At 31.8% G+C, this 20,105-nt stretch overlaps 1 protein-coding gene and 1 pseudogene across 1 annotated transcript; both read right to left on the bottom strand.

The window, feature by feature from the left end:
- Positions 1-4,828: 4,828 nt before the first annotated feature.
- Positions 4,829-12,155, bottom strand: LOC108487045 (probable E3 ubiquitin-protein ligase RHY1A; annotated as a pseudogene).
- LOC108487044 (uncharacterized) lies at positions 9,087-10,924 on the bottom strand. The gene is made up of 2 exons (XM_053020271.1): positions 9,942-10,924; positions 9,087-9,642 (listed from the first exon to the last, which is right to left on the bottom strand). The coding sequence occupies exons 1-2, from the start codon at positions 10,922-10,924 to the stop codon at positions 9,087-9,089; spliced, it is 1,539 nt and encodes a 512-aa protein (XP_052876231.1).
- Positions 12,156-20,105: the final 7,950 nt, after the last annotated feature.

Raw genomic sequence — 20,105 nt, 5'->3', positions numbered from 1 at the left:
CGAGTAAAAGATAACTAGAGGCGATTAAGTTCGCCGAGGCCCAAACAAAGGTTAAACCATTCAGATTAACAGAAAGAGTCCGCCAAGGGCTACTTAGGACAGATCATCCGCTAGGAAGTGGTAGGTTATAGTTCTTTAGAAACTAGAGGATAATTTCTATTATCCAGAAGATTAGACTAAGATAAACTTATATTCTAGGGCCAAATTGTAAGGGTAAGGACCCAAGATTTGGAAGATTATTAATGGAAGACAGCCAGTGGTAGGTAAATGAACCTATAACCAATTATGTGAGGCAAGTTAACGAGGAAGAAAAAAAAAAGGTCAGGGCAACATCCATGCTGATGAGATCTGCAGAAGGTCAAGGATTGATAGGGAGTTAGAAAAATTTTAACTTTTAAAATTTTACTTCTTAAAGTTTACGAGAGATAGTTGTTCATTTTTTTTTTTTTACAATTTCTTACTAAGTTCATTTGAACTTATGAAAATACTGCTTAGTTGTAGGGTAAGGTTTGACTCATAAATCGAGGGGGGGACCAAGCCAAATATCGTCAGTGTGAGGGGTGGGCGTAGATGTCATTCATGTGTATAGGTAGGCAAATTTCTAGAGGCTACGCCTCGAGGATTAAATCAGATGTACTTGTGTTATAGACTTAAGTTAAAATTGTAAATACCACTAGATATGCTAATGTTATAAAATTGAAAGAATTGTAGCATTGCAATGATGGAAATCTTTAGCTGAAGCTAAATCTTGTAATTTAATGAAACCAATTTTTTTTTAATAAGTCTGACTAGAAGATATTTCAAGTTAATTGAGTGATTGTGACATTCAATACTCAGACCTAGCGATAAGGTTGGGTATAGGGTGTTACATCGCTAAAGGATATACTAAAAAAAAAAACATTGATTTTACAGAAGCTCTCTCCAGTTTCATCGAAAGACTCTTTTAGGACAATCATGGCATTTGTTTCTCATCTTGATCTTGAGTTACATCAGATGGATCTTAAGATTGTGTTTCTCAATGGCGACATTGAAGAAAGAATTTATATGGTGCAATAAGAAAACTGAGTCAAAAGACCCAAAGAATTTGGTTTGAAAATTAACAAAATCCATCTATATACTCAAACAAGCTTCCCATCAATGGTACCATAAGTTTCATCAGGTAATTGTCTCGTTCGATTTTAAGATGAATATTGCTGATGATTGTGTGTATCACAAATTCAATGGGAGTAAATATATATTCCTAGTTCTATATGTCAATGACATTTTTCTTACCACTAATGATATAGGCTTATTGCATGAAATGAAGAGGTTTTTATCTAAGCATTTTAAGATGAAAGATCTTAGGGATGCCTCTTATTTTCTTAACAATTCAGATACATCGAGACTGATCTTGGGGTATTCTTGGATTGTCAAAAAAGAGCTATATCGATAGAGTACTCAAAATGTTTGGTATGCAAGGTTGTAGACCAAGTGAAACCCTTGTTGCTAAAGGAGACAAACTTAATCTTACTCAATGCCCTAAAAGTAACCTTGGAATTCAAGAAATGCAAAAGATTCCTTATGCATCAGCTATTGAGAGTCTAATGTATGCTCAAGTATGTACGCGTCTAGATATTGCATACATTGTTGGGATGCTAGGTAGATATTTAAGCAACTCTAGTATGGACCATTGGATAGCAGCCAAAAGGGTTATAAGATATCTTCAAAGAACAAAAGATTTCATGCTCACGTATAAGAGATCAGATCATTTGGAGGTCGTAGGGTATTTTGATTCTGATTTCGCTAAGTGCCAAGATAGCAAGAAATCTACATCAGACTATATTTACCTGTTAGTTAGATGAGCTATATCCTAGAAAAGTGTGATGATATACATAATTAATTGATCTTGTATAACAATTTAATAGTTGAAAACTAAAATAAATGTTAAGTGTTGGTATGAGTGATTTAAATCATAATAAGAAAATAAATTCATTAAAACAGTTTTGGATAGCAATAGTAGTTTAACTTTAAAAATTCACCAACAATTTTAGAAATTGATTTAGAGGTTGAATTAAATATTTAATTAAATATTATTGAGTCTAGTTTTGCATAAAAGAAACAATGTAAGTAATGAAATTGTAGATTATGAGATATATGATTTTTTGTGAGACAATGTCAGAATGATTTCGGGTTTCCTTGTTTTGACTTTGAAAAATTATTACAAATTATACAAAAATTTAACAGATGAAGTTTATATGATTAAAATATTTATAAGTCTATTTTTAAGTGAAGCAAATAGAAACATTATACGAATCTCGTACTGAAAGATAATTAATTTTTAGTGAAGAATGTCTAAGTTGTTTAGCAGCAGAACAGGGGAAATTTAAAAAAAAATACTGTTTTAACTGGTTTAAGTGGAAATTATGAAGTTTTTACGGTAAAAATTTAATTGAGTCTAGTTTCAAAAGAAATAAACGGATCGAAATTTTGAATTATGTAGGCCAAGATATAAATAATTTAGTGACTACTACTCAAGTAGACAACCTTGTTAAAAATATATATGTAATTAGTAAAATCATAATTAGTGTTGCATATAGACATGGTATACTAAAAGCCATAAATTCCTATATGAATACATGCACTTATAAGATGTGGAATGGGGAGGAGGATGAAAAGAAAAATAATAATAGAAGAGTTGTAACATTAAAAAGTTGTTACAAGTAATGGAATTGCTAATATATAAGATAAGTTTAAATGAATTGTTGAGGCATTAAGTGAATAATTGTTATATGATGTATTAATGAACTTATTTGTAAAACTTTAATAGTTGAGTTAATTTTATAAATTTGATTGAGAATTATATGGTGTTGAAACTGAAAACAGATACGTGTGAATGATATGTTGAGTGAAATTGGTTGAATTGTGATATATAAACTTAATTGTATGTGATGAGAAATGATAGAATGGAAATCAACTGGACACAGAATCGAGGATGCGACGACAAGTTCACCATGTTGCGACGAGCTCAAGTCAGTGGGTGACATCGCAATGAGGAACCCCCAACGTTGCAACGTCGGCTCGAGATTTTGAAAACTTTGTAATTTGGTTCGTATTCAAATATAAATTGTTACAAGAGCTAACGGAAACTCGAATTGAATTTAGATAAATTTTTAAATTTTATTGTAAACGTTAATTGATCTTAGTAGTTAGATTTAAATGATAAAATGGATTGAATTTAACAATAGTTGTTCTAGCAACGAATTTAACATATTAGTACTGTGACCCGAAGATTAGGTTGGGTACGAGGGTGTTATATAAGTAGGTCACAACTCCGAACGAAGTCAACAGGGTTAAAACCATATATTTTGTTGACACGTGAATAGATTGGGAGGGTTATAACTTTTATCACAATTTGGCTTTAAAAGGCATGAATCTACCATTGTTTCCTTTAGTGTTATTTGAGTATATTGAAAAACTGAAACCTAGTGTATGTGAAGTTAGGATATCTGTTATAAAAATAAATTTTACAGTTGAGACAGATCTTTCTACTTCAGGACAAAATAATAATATTTAAAGCCTTAGTCTTAATTAGACGATATTTTTCATACGCTTTACGTTTTCTTTCTTTAACATTATCTACTAATATGATTTATGATTGAAAGCCAAACTGTGATAACAGTAATTTCATGTTTAACTTGGTTGTGAGCATGCAATTTATAACATATCACATATGGAATTTGATTAATGAAGTTACGGGTAATATTTTTATAATTTTGAAAATTCTGTTTTTTATAATTTTATAAATTCTAGTTTTTTTCATTTTATAAATTTACAGATTATAATTTTTAATTTTTTTCAAAAACTGATCTTTTATATTTTAGAATTTTTATCATTTTTTATACAAATAACAAGAATTATCAAATTTCGTCATGTGATAAAATTAAACGGTATCAAAAGATGATGTTTAATTGATTGCTCAATTCATTACTGAATTATTTTCAAGGGAATTTTGAATACAATAAGCCTCAAACCAAAGCAATTTTGAAAACAGACTAGTTGACTTCAAAAGTCTAAGCATTATCATTTTTGTTCTGAGAAAACCAAGCGTGAGATTTGGAAGGGTGCTACTTTCTTTTCCTTTTTATCAAAAAATTAGTATATTAAAAGAGTTATAATCGATAGTTTTTGGTGTTTAGTTAGAGATTTAGATTAAATCCTTGTAACAAATAAAATCATGGGTAAAAAAGTACTTATATTAAAATTAAGGGTGGGCTTATTTTTACCAAGATGTAGTATTTTGGAGGCTTTTTATTATACTAGCTAGCCACTAGTATATATAATTTAAATTTTATTCAAGCAATAATATCAATTATTTTATTTTAAATACAATTAAAATTATGTTCAAAATGAATTTTGAAAGTATTTTAAACAAAAAGTATCCTTGAATGTTCAATACTTAGCCTTAGAAATTATTATTATTATTATTTCTTTTTTGAAGAATCTCCCAGAAAAGAAATGTTTAGAAAAATCAAATTTTTCAAAAAATAATTTCATTTTCGGAAATTAATTTTTCATAAAGGAAACACAGCCTAAAGCTCCTACTACTGCTGGTGGAGCTGAAACAAAGGTGCGGTGCTTTTACCTGTGTATTTCATCCTGTGGCACAGCGGCTGCACCCTCATCTAATTTTAGAGACTTGCAGCTTTTTGGCTGCTGTCACTTTTATGTGTAAACAATTTCCATTTCTTCTTCCTTTTAATTTATTTTTATTTTTATTTTTTATCTTTGCCACCATGTAGGTAGATATATAGAGAAGATATCAGCTTCACACTAAATAATTTTACGAGTCTTATTTATAATTCTGTATAATTTATTTCTTAACAAATCGATTGTAGTATTTACTTGTACATATACTTTATGTTATTCCATAAATATATTCTTCTCACTTCTCAAATGAGATATACAAGGAAAATAAAATGTGAACAGAAGGCAAAGGAGCAATGATACTCTTGCAAATATGGCTGAAAATAAATGCCTTTCAAATGGGGAGGTGTAGTGGAAAATTCAAAAATAATATCAGCTTTCGACAAAATAAAAAGACCTTTCATTACCTGTTAACAGTTCTCTCATCAAGCTTCCTGTTCCCTACTAGTTTTTATTTGTGTCGGTCAAATCTGCAGGCAAGGCAAAAGATAACATCCATATACAATGACAACAGTTTGTAGAATTATATCAGTAAACCATCCTCTTTTTTACCTAAGAATTCATTTTAGATAGATTTTGACATACTTATCATGGCACTGGGTTTTAGTTATTCATCCCATGTCATTTTCATGCTGCCAACAATTTCATGCATACAAAAAGCTTAAAGGAGTAAATTAATAGAAACATACCTCCTTAAGACATTTTTACCATCATGCATGATAATACCCCCATTCAAGTTATAGATGACTTGCAAACCGGGCATGATTTCTTTCTGCTGAGCCATGGATCAATACACTGCCATATAAGGGGAATGACAAAAATATATATTAATGACTTTTTAACTTCATCCGCTATGAGATCTGAAAATCAATCCAAGAAAAGGAAAAACATAATGGCATTGAAGATTAGAAAAAGGTCGACAGCATTACATCCTTGTGAAATTTATGTAGACAAGGAAGATGACGAATGGTATCTCCAATTGCAGGGGTTTCAAGGCATACAGCGCAAGCTTCTTCAAAGTTATTGGTCTAGATGCATTAATAAGGGGATGAAAACAATAATTAGAAATTAGGTTTGGGGTGCAAAACATAAACAATGCAGTGTATTTGCACATGAGCGGATGTGAAAAGCAAAAAAATTAGAACACCTATCTATATGGTGTTTTTTCACAAGCTCCAAACAATATATATATATACCTGCACTTTGGATAATGGTAAACTGTTAATCTGATTAATAGACGCACCACCATACTGATGATTATTGTCATCAAGGGCCAACAGCATTTCATAATCATTTCTGCAAGAAAAATGAAAAACAAGACAAGATATAACAACTTCAGCTCTTCAAGTAAACAGTTGTAACCCCATGAAGATAGAAAGCTGCAAAAACAAAATTAAGCGATGTAGAAATTTGATAAAACATAGGTAGAAAGTACACAATACAAAGATGAATTGTTGAAGTTAAAGCTATAGAAGGATATTATTAACAATCCAGGATACTCCGACCGACACAATGACATGTTATTATACAAAATACCATCATCTTAATTTTCTTTGAACAAACTGCAATAAGGTAACTGCTTGTTGACCCGAAATTGGGTGGTCTATCCATTATTAGATTTAAGCTTGGATGAAATGTCTGTACCAACTAATTTTGAACTGTCAACAAAAATACTTGAAAAGGAGGAGAAATTAGGCACATTAAAATAATCTTATAGAGAGGTTCATGGATTATTTTGAAATGCTATAGCTTCACCATTTTGTAAAGCATTCCTGGCTTGCAAATTACCACAATTTTGGACATACCAAGCCAGAGTCCCATAGTAGCTTGTTCACTATCAATGTACACTAATGCTTCCAGCCTCTAAATAGTTGCAAGATTTAAACTATAATATTTTTTCCAATTTTTGGCTACTTCAAACCCTGTAATCAAGAACCAGTCCAAGTAGGCAATTATTTGCATCTTGCAATAAACATATTCAACCAAAACAGATGGTTTCCAACTACTTTGTTTTCATACATGTAGTGTGGTTTCTAATAAACCTATTTTATATCAATACAACAGCAAACCAGTATATTGCAGTCTTGAAGGAAGCCACAAAGAAACAATACGACTAAAATCCCATACATTGTCTACCAAAACATAAATTCTCTGAACTTGCCACTGACCAAAGCTGAAGCCAAGTCTGAATACAGACCTAATATTTCTGCATAGCTTTAGCAACCTATGTGGCTGCATTTGTATTGGCTGCCCAAGACAATAATCTTTGCAAAAAACAATGGCACAGCTGCAATTCCTAAATATTGTTTACCAAATGCATGATTCGATCATGTAATATGGTAAATCCAGAATCCAGTTTTAATAGTAACAATAATAGAAAAATCTTACACATTAAAATCATGTTGAACTTGGAAAATTTGACTAGCCATTCCCATGCCATCAGCATCTCCAATTACAGCCTCCATGGCTTCCAATATATCAAGTCTCTGTATCAGAAAGGCAGAAATCAGGTATTGTTGAAGGAAAAAAAAAATACAGGATAGAACAGGGCAAAACAATTACCATATCCAAATCCATGCCCAAAGAAGATTGAAAATTCCTAGTCCTAGACAATGTCACTTGCAGTTGATCCAAAACTTGACTCCTTAACCATGGCAGTCTATCAGTAGGGAAACGAGCAATCCAATTAGAAGAATCCTGAAAAGTCGGGAATGGAGACTGGGTACGATAATGCCTTGTTGAGCCTATCTGCACAAGTGGGAAATAATAATATTACAGAGAGGCACTTATACAAATCCAAAAAGAGAAGCATCCATTTCATAGTTTACGAGCCATCATTTACCATCTAAAGTACATAAAACAGGGTACAAAAAGGATAAAGCAATACATTTCTTTTATGCTAGACAAAAAAGAGAAAACTTGACTAAATATTAGCATATTTCATGATTCTATTGTCTGATAAATACAAATATACAATCCTACAAAAAAAGTCTCTGCACTCAAGTTGAATAGCTTAAATGAAATATACTATTTATTAATATTATGCCCTTTTTAAAATTAGAAATATACAATCCTGCAGCAACAAGAAGTGCATTCATTAAGTTGGACCTCTACCTTTTTAAAAATATAACCATAGCTGCTAAAGCATCCAAATAATGATTCTGAGATGACAGGCTTTCTAGCATATACAACCTCTTTCATATTCTTTCAAATAAATTTATTATTTTTCAACTTTAAATAAGGCTTCCAATAGATATAGAGTACACGAGGAGTATAACAAATTCCCAAAGTTATTGAATTTACCAGTTTCAAAACATTATTAGGTCCAACAACCAGGCTAGACAAGGGGGATCAGCCCTCCCCACTTTCCTCTATCCCTTGTGATAGCAGGATTTGATTCCAATTCCTGGGTACAACAAACATGGACACCTAAGCTAGCACTAATAACGTCAAAATAAAAAAATACATGTGTTCACAAGCTTGAACAAAAAAGTTCAAATCAAGATTAAACAAACACAATCGAACATGCAAAAGCTTAAATAATGATGAACTGCAAAATCACTTGCTGAGTAATAACATCAAGATTTTCATATAAACCTTATCATTTACTGTGCTGAGATTTAGGAACAACATTACTACACCCAAGTTCTTTCTATTTTTACTGGTTTAGACACAAATCTTGCAGCTATCTTAAACCTTCGGCATGAGTGATTTCATGATGCACAAAATGTAGGCTCTCAAGTTATCATCATTTAAAAAGAGAAAAAGAAAATTAAAGCTTACTAACATGATCTGGCTTTTGGAGATTCTGAATAGTTGGATGGAGTGTGTGCTCCTCCAGCTGAAGTGCCCATGCAATGTCTCCATCAACCTGTTAAAAGGTTCATAAACATTTAAAGCTAATGCATGTAAATAAACAAGTCACCACTATTGAAGGGAGAAAGTGTCAAATAATAACATAATCAACCTTGCTATCACCAAATATAAGTACCTCATGATGTAATTGTTCTTGCAGTTCACGGGCCAACATTTCATCTGCTTCAATTTGTCTTGCCCTATGCTCGGAGTCCTCATCATTTCCATTCTCCGTATTATTGGAATTTTCCCCTCTAATTTCAGATGACTCATAAAGATCCAACACATCCAGATGTTTGCCATTAATTCTAGATGAACTTGAACTAGATGACTTCCTAGATGAACCAAGAAACACAATGTCTGTCATTAGGAATGACCCTAGCACTTTCATCACTATTTCTTGAGTTTAATGCATGTTGTGTTTGCCTTTTAGGCAGCATGTTTTTTGCATGAGAAGGTTCACTTATGCAGTTGAATTTTGAGACAATCATAGGAGCTGTTTTAGTTGCATCATGATTTTCTGGACCATCACATACAGTCCTGTTCTTTTATCCACTAGCATTATCTCTTTTCACAACTATATTTTCATTTTGTTGACTCACTTGGCATCGTACATTATTAAATCTGCTAAAATGATGTCCAAATGTCTGATCTGCATTATGTGAGCAGTAATGTGTGCTTCTCCAGCCACCTTTTCCTTCAAAGCATGCATCTCTATTTGAATCACCAAAACCACTATTTCTTGAGTTCAATACATGTTTTGTTTGCCTTTTAGGCAGTATGGTTTTTGCACTAGAAGGTTCACATCTTCGGTTGAATTTTGAGACAATCACACCAGCTTTTTCAGTTGCATCATGACTTTCTGGACCATCACATGTGGTCCTATTGTTTCCTCCACTAGCATTATCACTTTTCACAACAATATTTTCATTTTGTTGACTCACTTGACATTGTATATTATTAAATCTGCTGAAATGATGTCCAACTGCCTGATCTGCATTGTCTGAGTGGTAGTGTGTGCTTCTCCAGCCACCTTTTTCTTCAAAGCATGCATCTTTATTTGAATCACCAAAACCATTAGCTTCTATATTGTTATATATAGGACTGCAGCAAGAAGACAACACATTTTAGTCATAAGGACCCTTCTACTTAGAATTAAGCATTGAAAAAAATTAACTGACCAATACTATCGACATCAATAAAAAAAGTTCTAAATTCTAAAAGCCTGCTACATTGTCCTTTTATCAGATGTTGTTTAAAAGCTTTTCGCTGAAATGTACCTGCCTGGCCATCTCTTTTGCAAACATTTTAATAAAATAAATGAAATAAATCAACAATAAAAAAGAAAGCATCCAATTGACAATAGGAAAAAAAATAGTTGGAGAACATTAATTAAAAGTTACCTCCCAGATAAATTAATGAAATTGGTTTCATGCTCCTTAGGTGTGTGAGAATAAACAACTCCTTTTCCTTTACCATGGCTAGCCACATTCCCAAAATTTTGTTCAACTTTAAAGCTGTTTAGGGATTGTTTGTTAATTTCCTGTATCTTGTCCCTGATAGCTATATTCTGGGGAGAGATACAGCCATTTTGAACCAATCTTTTTCTCCCAACTGCTCTTGGCGAGACAAAAGAACGGTGAGATGCAGGCAATTGTTTTTCCATTCCACGTAGGGACCCATGGGAAGGATCCACCCCTTTTCCATGATCCATAACCAACCCTACACTTTTAAATTCTATGCCATCTATTTTCTCCTTTCCTTTGCAGTTATTTCTGGATTTTGCAGAACTGTCTGCAGAGTTATGAAAGAAAGAACCACCAATTCTTGGTAGCTGACATTCGTTTCTTCCTTCAGCTAAGTGATTTGTTGATCCACCTTGTGGAAATGCCCTTTCAGGTATTTGATTGTGCATTTTCTTTTCAGTTAAATCTATAACAGCATGATTTTCTTGGTATACAGATGACTTAAAAGGCAACTTAGAGCAAGGAGCTTTTCCTTTATCCATGTGCTCTGTAATGGAATTCCTGCTTCTCTCCACTGCAGTTTTCCCAAATAAAGGAGCATTTGCTTGAGAATTCTCTAGGGGGGATAAGATAATGGTGTTTTTCGTATGTTCAATTTCATCAACACTACCTGAAAGTTTTTGTGGGTGTATATAATGTTTTCGGTTGTGTCCTTTTCCAACAACCAGCCTACCTCTTCTCCTTAGCGTATCCAAAGATTCTTTGCCTGCAGTATTAGAACCTCTCAAATGACTAAGCACTGAAATTTTACTTTCTTGTTCAACATAATCCCATCTGTTCATTTGCTTTACAGATAGCTTATCGACAGTGTTGGGCATGTCCAATACTGAATCAATGTCCACTTCCTCCATTTGCTGCATCTACTGAAACACACAAGGTCAGGTCCTAACTTCATATGAAGCTTTAATCACAAAAATATCAATTTGCTTATGAAAATTCTCCAGCCCATGGCAGTTTATAACATTATAGTCCAAACTAAAATGTCATTACAGAAAAAGTCACCTTTTCAAGATATAATTTATAAGTAATGTAACCAACCTGAGAAACAAATTAACACATTACATTCCTACATTGCTCTTTAGACTTCTTTAAAATGTTATATAGTCCAAAGGCATTGTAAAAAGGGATAGAGAAACGAAAACCAGGACTAAATGCTTGCCATAGAATTTACTTACAGAAGCAAAACTCGCTCATTTTTATAACTTCAAATAACATAAACTGGGTCCTTTAGCATAATTTTGAACAAACTAAACATTCACATACCAAACAAGGATGGAACCAAAAGCAATGCCATGAATATGAAAGAGAAAGAAAAGAAGCCAACAAACATATAAAACTTGTTAGGAAGAGATTCGTTACCAGACCAGTCACTGCCCTGGCGCAACGAAATTAACAAAATTATTATAACTATGCTTCATATAATTAATCCTAGCCAACAAAGTTTTCTCAATTACTGTATCCAGGCGATATAAAAAGTAGTGGCTTGATTATAAACAAAAAATAAACACCAAATAAAATTCAAATGTTGGATAAATCTCACCAAATTTTAATTCTTAGAACAATAAATATTAATTCCTGTGCACTGCCAGAAATTACAAAAGCATACATACGCAAATAAAATAATTATACAAAAATCTTAGAAGCACACACACACAAAAACACATCACAGCATCGAGACTGAATTTTTCAAATTCACATATTAAATAAATAAAATAAAATAGTACATCAGAAAAGGAGAAAATTTAAATAAATAAAAAACAGAGGATTTTGGCATTCAAAATTAAAATATATATTAAGAATCATTACCAGATAATGTTTGTCAAAATTTGGTGATAAAATGGAACCCAGAAAAGCGACACGAATTCCAGAAGAAGTTGAATCCTTCAAAACTCTAAGAAGGCAATGTCATTGCCATCAACTCTTCTGGGACTGGGAGTCGCTTCGCTTCATCTTTTCCTTCACAATTTGATTTTGTTTTTGTGCCTTTCAAATTTTTAGGGTCGGCAATTTGGATATTCGGTCGAGTCGGATCTAGTTTTTTTTCAGCGTTAAAAAAACAAGCTTCAATTTTTGGATTTGTTAGAAGATAATGGGCCTACTTTATGTATTAGAGTAGGCCCACCTCAAAGACCATGATTTCAGCTCTCAAAATCTTCTATTAGTCCATATACTATGCCTAATTTATGAATTTAGTATTTATACTTTAATTTGATCAATTTTAGTTCATGTATTTTTTGAACTTTAGAATTTCAATCTTAATCCAACTAGTTCAATTTGTTTAGTCAAAACTTTCTATTAGTCCCTATACTTTGCGTAAGTAGGAGATTTAGTCTTTGTTATTCAATTTGATCATTTTTAGTGTCTATACATTTCAAAATTTAAAATTCAATCCTGACTCAAATAGTAGTCATTAAATTCATTAACTAAAATGTTATGACTTTTTTTAGTATTATGTGAAAATAACAAGCTTACATAGCATTTCACATGTGATAATATATTTATTGCATAAAATTTTAAAATGGCATAATTTAACTTAACAAATTTAACAGATAGCATTTGAGTAAAAATTAAAATTTCAAAATTTATAAAAGAAAAAAAAGTAACTGAAAATGACCAAATCAAAATATAAGAACTAAATCCATAACTTACACTAAATATATAAAAGAAAGTTTGAGCATTGTAATCTATAATACCTATAAATATCTTTTTTTATTTATTATGATAAAATGTTTAATTTTTTATATAAAAATAGGAGATAAAGGTGGTCCAAATCTAACTTCGAATTAGTGTGAGCTAAAAATTTGAATGCACACTTACTATTTGACATATATCACCTTCAATTTTGTTTCAAGCTGGGTTTGGATAGACGGTGCGTTTACCTGTGATTAGTGAAAAAATAGCGATCGCGGTGAGATTAGATACTATAGTGATACTGTAGCGTGAGACAAAAAGTAAGCTAAACACATCACACCTCGTCTCCCATCCAAACCCACCCTCAATCGATGTAATTGTTTTTTTTTTAACAAATTAGAAGTATATTTCATTTCATTAGAAGAGACATAAAAGATCCTAGAAACACAGGACAACAACCTTTAAGAGAACATGGACAATACACTAATAGAAAATCTTAGATAACAAACAAGCCTTATTAACCCTTCTAAACAGCCAAAAAAATTGGAGGGATCATTACCTTGCAAAACGAGGTTTCAACCATTTACTCAAAGAAATTGAGTAAATACATATGATCGCTTTTACTTGGAGGTCCTCCATTTCAGCTGGTTAATAAGAACTAGAAATCTAAAGGCATAATTTTAAAAAAAAAAAACTCAACATTTGGAGGCTTTTGGTTTTGTGATTTTGACCTTTTTTTTATTGACACCTTCAACGTTATAATTTTTTCAGAAATCAACCTAATTTTAATAGTTAACATGAGTTAACCGTCAGTCAAGCGCTGATCAACGAAGTAAGCCTATGTGACGTCATAAATGATATCATCTTTTTTTTTTTGTTTCCATCTTCTTTATTCTTCTCCCTTTTTCTCTTTCCTTGTAGCTGTTGTTAGAGTAAAAAAATTTGCAGTTCCCTTTCAATTTCAGCTCCACCATTTAACACCTCACTTTTCCAAAAGCTTCACTCACACCATCACCACCATCATTCCCTACTTACCTAAACCTTCACTCAATCCTGAAACCTTAGATATTTCTTTTACAGGTAACTTTAATCATTCATCCATTATTTTAATTGAATTTCTTATTCAATTTATCACTTCTGTTTTTTTCCCTTCTAATAAACCCAACGCTATTGGAGGAATTGGCTGTGGGAGCACGATAAATATCAATTTTTGCGCTTTATGCTCTTATAGGTTCTATTTGATTTTTTTTTCTTTTGATGTTTTCCTTTTCTTTGGATATCATAGTTGATATTTTTCCTCAAGTAACAATTGAACATGTAATTGATGAAAATTTACAGGGGAATTGTTTTGACAATGAAGAAGATGTTAGAAGCCCAATTTCTTGGAATTGATGTAATGCTTGATAACTATCCACCACCATTGTCGAAACATTTTCTTTCGAAAGTGGTTCTAGTTTTCCAATTTGGAGTAATAGGGATTATGATGGCAAGTGAACAGATTTTTCCTATGATTGGGATTATGATACCATCATCATGGTATTATTGCTCGCGTGCAAACAGGTTCGGGTCCATTACAACTACTTGGCTTCTTAGGAATGTAATGCAGTCTTTTCTGCAAAGCTTCAGTGCTTTCGAGGTTTATTGCAATGATGAATTGGTTAGTGACCCTTCTATTATGTGTGTGTGTGTGTGTATCCTGAGCATTTGAGAAACTAAAACTCAAAATTTTTTTATTGTTTATTAATCGATGGAGTTGTTTTAGCTACTTAGTAAACCTTTGATTCGATTCTGATATTATTATGAGTTCTGTCCTAATCTTAATGTTTTGTTTGAATGCCTTATAATATAAAGACCAAAGTGGTGTTGAATCTCAATGTAAGTGAAGCTTTTGAAAAAGTGAAGTGTTAAATGGTGGAGTTGAAAATGAAAGAGAACTGTAATTTTTTTACTGTAACAGCAAGGAAAAAAAGAAAGGGAGAAGAAGAAAGAAGATGGAAACAAAATGAAAAAAAAAATGATGTCATCTATGACGTCACAAGTTTACTTCGTTTACCAGCACTTGAGTGACAGACAACTTATGTTTACTGTTAAAATTGGGCCGATTTTTGAAAAATCATAACATTGAGGTTTTTTTTTTTTTTTTTACCATTATGCCAAATCTAAAATCAATGTTTAAAAATGAAAGCCCGTACAATCAAGAGAAAAACCGAGTTAAACTCGATAGACAAGGAAATCCCAGAAAAGATGAATTCCAACACCATGGGAGAAGTTTCATTGAACAACCACACTCCTAACTGCTAGATAGGTTTTGGGAAGCAGGAGCGTAGCTAGGGGTATGGTAGGGGCTCGACCCCCTCTAAAATGAAAAAAAAAATTCATTTAGGCCCTTTAAAATTTTTAAAATTTTAAATTAGTAAAGGTAAAATTGCACTTTGGCCCCCTAAAAATGATAAAAATTGATTTAATCCTTTAAAAATTATAAAGATATAAGTTATTAAAATGGTGAAATTGCATTTTTACGATCATAAAAATTTATAATTTAATTTCGATCCCTAAAAAATTTTCTAACTTCACCTCTGTTTGGAAGGGCAAAACCCTACAAGATGCAAGTTTAGCCTAACCTTAGAACACAAAGACTATTATTCCAAGCTTGGCCTTTATCTTACTAGAAAAATGGCTAGAGACCATCATCATCAGGAGAAGCCCGTAGTTGCAAACGGGTGGCGGTTGGTTGTTCTATAGCTAAAGAATCGGCTATTATAATATTTTAATCATTGTTAGAATAATTTAATAAAAATAATAAAACAACAATATGTTTTATAAGTTTCGAAAGAAAAAATTAAGAAAAATTCTTTAAGAAGTACAAAATGTATATGCTTTTAATGAAGCTTTATAAACTTTTTATATACAATTTATTGCAAGTTTTATGAACTTACAATTAAGTTTTAATTAATAAAAAAATAGTGTGATATTTTTGACCTCATTGTATCTCTTGTTTTCAAGAAAAGTTTATTGAAGAAAGTTTGAAGTTCTTTTAAAAGATTTACTGTGTTTATATATTTTAGCTTATGGATTTATTGTTGTGGAGAAAAAAATTGAGTTAAATTTCATAAGTTCATTTATTTTCAAAAGGTGTGTAATTTTTTGAGGTGGTGGTGTTGAAGTTTTGGGAAGCAATTGCATCAAAATTGTGTGCACCAAGTAATAGGTAATTTTGTCTTAAGGACAAAGGGTTTAATCTTTAGCAACAACTTAAGCTTTCTATTCATCAAATCTATTCTTGATCGAGTAAGTGTGCAACTTCCAAGTAAGTTTATTATTATTTAATTTTAACAAAGGTTATGAATAAAAAAATTATACAAATTTTATATTTATTATTAAATTTATTTTTCCCTAAGAAAATATTTTATTTTGTTTATATGTTTATTTTGTTGGATTACCAACCGTTTTTAATAGAAATACTTTTTATCTTGATTTTTAGCAAACAAGACATTTGCTCAAAATTCTAAAACTGATGTGGCTAATGTAACCTCCCCAACTTGGCCTAGACGTTATAGTCGAATCATGAAAGTTACATTAGCCATCGAGATGGCCAGTAAAATGTTCAAGTTCAGTAAAATATGTTTGACATTAAAAGTTTCAAAATTCTTGGAAGGAACCATCTCTTTTTAAAATTGATGAGAAGTGTTCTTAAGAAACAATTCCATTTGGTTTCATTGTAGTTACTTATTACATTAAGAGCCATCAATTTATTTTAACTATCTTGTTAATTTGATTTTGATTCCAAAATTGATAGGAAAATCATATTTGCCCCATTATAAAATAATTGAAAGCAAAATTCTGAAAGCCTTATTCAACATTGACGGTAAAGCATATAATATCAAATCCCCTATTTAAACACCACATATGAAATATTAAAGTACATGCCACAGTCCATTTAAAAACAATTCAATAACCAAAAGGATTAATAAAACATACAAAGACGTTTTTAGCTGAAAATAGACAAATGTGCTCCAAATTTCAAGTTCAAGCCCTAACCTCAAGAGTTATTTGAAAAGATGGGAAAAACTAAGGAGTGAGTTATGAAACTCAACGTGGTCTTATCACACAAGTAGTAGTAAATAAAATAGTAAATAACATCATACAGAGCAAATTAGTTTATCAGTTTCACAATGATATCAATAAGTATGCAATATGCAAGAATAATAGTAAAATTTATCCTACCCATCCATCTGCGACACTCCACAGTAATAGTTCCTAGAACTCGTCCAACCTTACAAACTATAACAGTAAGAGCATAAGCTCACGTGGATATACCACTAGTAGATATGTAGATGACCTGCCAGTAGATATGCAGATAAGCCACTAGTAACACTTCCTCCTTTAACAACCCAAAACCTCAATGCACAGTACAACAAATCATTGATGGCAGTAATGGCATGCTTTTATAGATCAATAAAAAATAATGATAGTAGTATGCTCATGTGATTATCATGCAAATAGTAGCAATTGTAGTTTTAACATTAATAGTGAATAAACATCAGTAGCAATCTCAAATTTTACACATAATCAAACATATAACAGATTTTAGAAAAATATGGAAAAAAAAGGGTCTCAATTGGGTTTACGAGAAATTTAAACTAGTTGGGAACTATACAGGGACTAAAATGGAGCATTTCACAAAAATTAAGGCAAAATTGTAAAACAGAGGTCACACAGTCGTGTGGCCAAGCCATGTGAAAGGCTGATGTTGTGTGACATTGAGGTACATGATCATGTGTCCAGCCTATGTAACTCACTATGGTTATATGATTGGTAAGCAAAATATCCTACAATAATCACACGGTCGTGTGACTGAGCCATGTAACTACTTATGGCTGTGTGACAGTGAAATTACCTAGAGTTACAGTGGCACGTGGCCATGTTGACCAACCATGTAGGACACACGCCTGTGTGACCCTAAAATCACACACGGTTTGCCACTAATTTTCAAGGTTTAGACACACACCTTTCACCAAAAGTCCATTTGGCACTCCACACACTCAGATTTGATCCGATACTCCTATATTCGATCTTTCAAACAACACATTCACACAAAATATGAAAGTTACCAATTGATATTAACTAGATTTGGGATTAAAATAATACCTATTTGATCAATACAAAAATGAAATAGATTGTACATACAATTTCTGTACTTAAATTCTAATTTCATTGTAAACATACGATTTTCACTTACCATCCAGCGTAATAGGAATAGATTAATCACCAGCAACCTTAAGTATTTATGAAATCTAAGCAATCACTATAGTGCTACAAATGATAAGTTTGGTAGTTCAAGAAGTGAAAATCTAGTGATTTCAATTGGGGTGTGGGGTGCAACGGTGAGAAGGGGAATAGAAAGGAATACGACGCCTTAATAGTGGTGTAAGAAGTGACGAAACTTATGGAGAAAAGAATAAGAAATAAAAGATGAGAGTAAATGAGAGGAGAAAAGAGAATAGGGAGATGACTACAAGGAAAATCAAGGGAAAAGAAAGGGGCGACCAGTCTAGCATAACAAGGTGTAAATACTTAGGGTTTTAGCACTAGGGTTGGCGACACAGGGTAAAAGGTGGGAAGAAAGTTTAGGGCTTAGGGTTTTTTTGTAGTCCATAACAAACCAGTCCCCAACAGTGGCCTAAATATTCAAAACTAACAAATATTCACAAAAATTTGAATCCGAATTCAAGGCGTAATGGCTAAGACTTCTTTGGAATAGACGGTTCCATTATCACCCTCACTAGTGCATAGTGAGAAACTTGAAAAGTTTGATGGAACAAACTTTAAGTGATGACAACAAAAGGTGTTTTTCTATTTGACCACGTTGAACTTGGCTAAGTTCTTAATTAAGGATGAATTGAAACTCTCAAAGAAATAATATGATTCCACAACCGTTGTTGTTATGGATGCAAGAAAGCATAATGACTTCGTATGCGAGAATTACATCCTAAATTGATTGGACAATAAAATCTATTATGTTTATAGGTCCATTAATAGTGTGAAGGCACTACAGGAAGCTTTGGATCGAAAGTATAAAGTTGAAGATGCAGGCTTGAAAAAGTTCATAGTCAGAAAGTTTCTTGATTTCAAGATGGTTGATTCAAAGACTGTGATAAGTCAAGTTGAAGAGCTTCAACTAATTTTGCATGAAATTCTTATTGAACGTATGGTTTTGAGCAAATCCTTTCAAGTGGTTGCAATTATTGAAAAATTACCTCTTTCTTAGAATAATTTCATGAATGTAATGACCCAATTTCTAATGATGTCAAAAAATGCGATTTTGAAACCTCGTTTCCATAAACTGAGTCCATAAATATTATATAGGAATATTTACGAAAGTGTTATAAAAATATATTGAAATTCAATTAAGTAAATTAGCTAAAAAAATGGTTAATTTGGGGTCTAATGACTAAATTGTAAAAATTAAATTGCTATAAAGTTTTAATTAGGAAAAGGTTTGAAGAGTTAGATAGAAATTATCCCAGGGACTAAAATAGTTAATAAACCTATTTTAATTAAATATTAATGGATGGTGATGGTGGTATAATTAATCAAGATTAAGTTAATTAATTAAGTTTAATTATAAACTAAAAGTTAGTGGATAAATGTTATCATCTTCTCCATTTCTATCGTCCTCCATTAAAGAACATGAGAGAAAAGCTTTAAACCCTTTAGCATTCAACCAATTTTAGCAAGTTAGTCCCTAAGCCATTTTTTTAATTTTATAGATTTATAATCATGGGAGCTTGATTTAGCTAGCCCGTGTATCAATTTGTCTAATTTTTAAAATTTTGATAAGTTTTCATTGTTAAGAAGTTGAAGAATTAGAATTGAAATTGATAAAAATTAAGCTTAGATTATAAAAGGACTAAATTATAAAGCTAAACAAGCTTGATTGTTAACCTTGTTATATTGGGGACCAAGTTGAATAAAATGAAAACTTGTTATGAAATTATGTTTGAAATAGGAAGTATAGGGTCCCTAAAGAGTAAATGTGGAATCAGATTTTAATCCAAAGCTTTATATCGAAAGTTACGCTTGTCTCGAGTTTAGGGACTAAATTGAATAAAATGTAAAATATGCTTGACTTGATGTTTGAATGTGAATTAATGGAAATTTATTTTGTTTATTTTAATGTGTTATTGTGCATAGCTAACACTGACACTGAGTCATCGAGAGAGAAAGGAAAAGAGAGAGTTGTTGACGAGCGACATGAAATCTCGATTTTACGTTTATGATTCGGGATAGATTTAATTGCTTGCATATACATGTTAATTGCATGAATGAACATCAAGGTGAGTATATAATTGTCATATGAATTGATTTGCTGTGATTGTTATTGAATATCATGATAATTATTGAATTGAA

Source organism: Gossypium arboreum, chromosome 10, assembly GCF_025698485.1.
Source record: "Gossypium arboreum isolate Shixiya-1 chromosome 10, ASM2569848v2, whole genome shotgun sequence".
Classification (NCBI taxonomy): Eukaryota; Viridiplantae; Streptophyta; class Magnoliopsida; order Malvales; family Malvaceae; genus Gossypium; species Gossypium arboreum.
The sequence above is the reverse complement of the archived record's forward strand: the minus strand, read 5'-3'. Positions and strand labels throughout refer to the sequence as shown.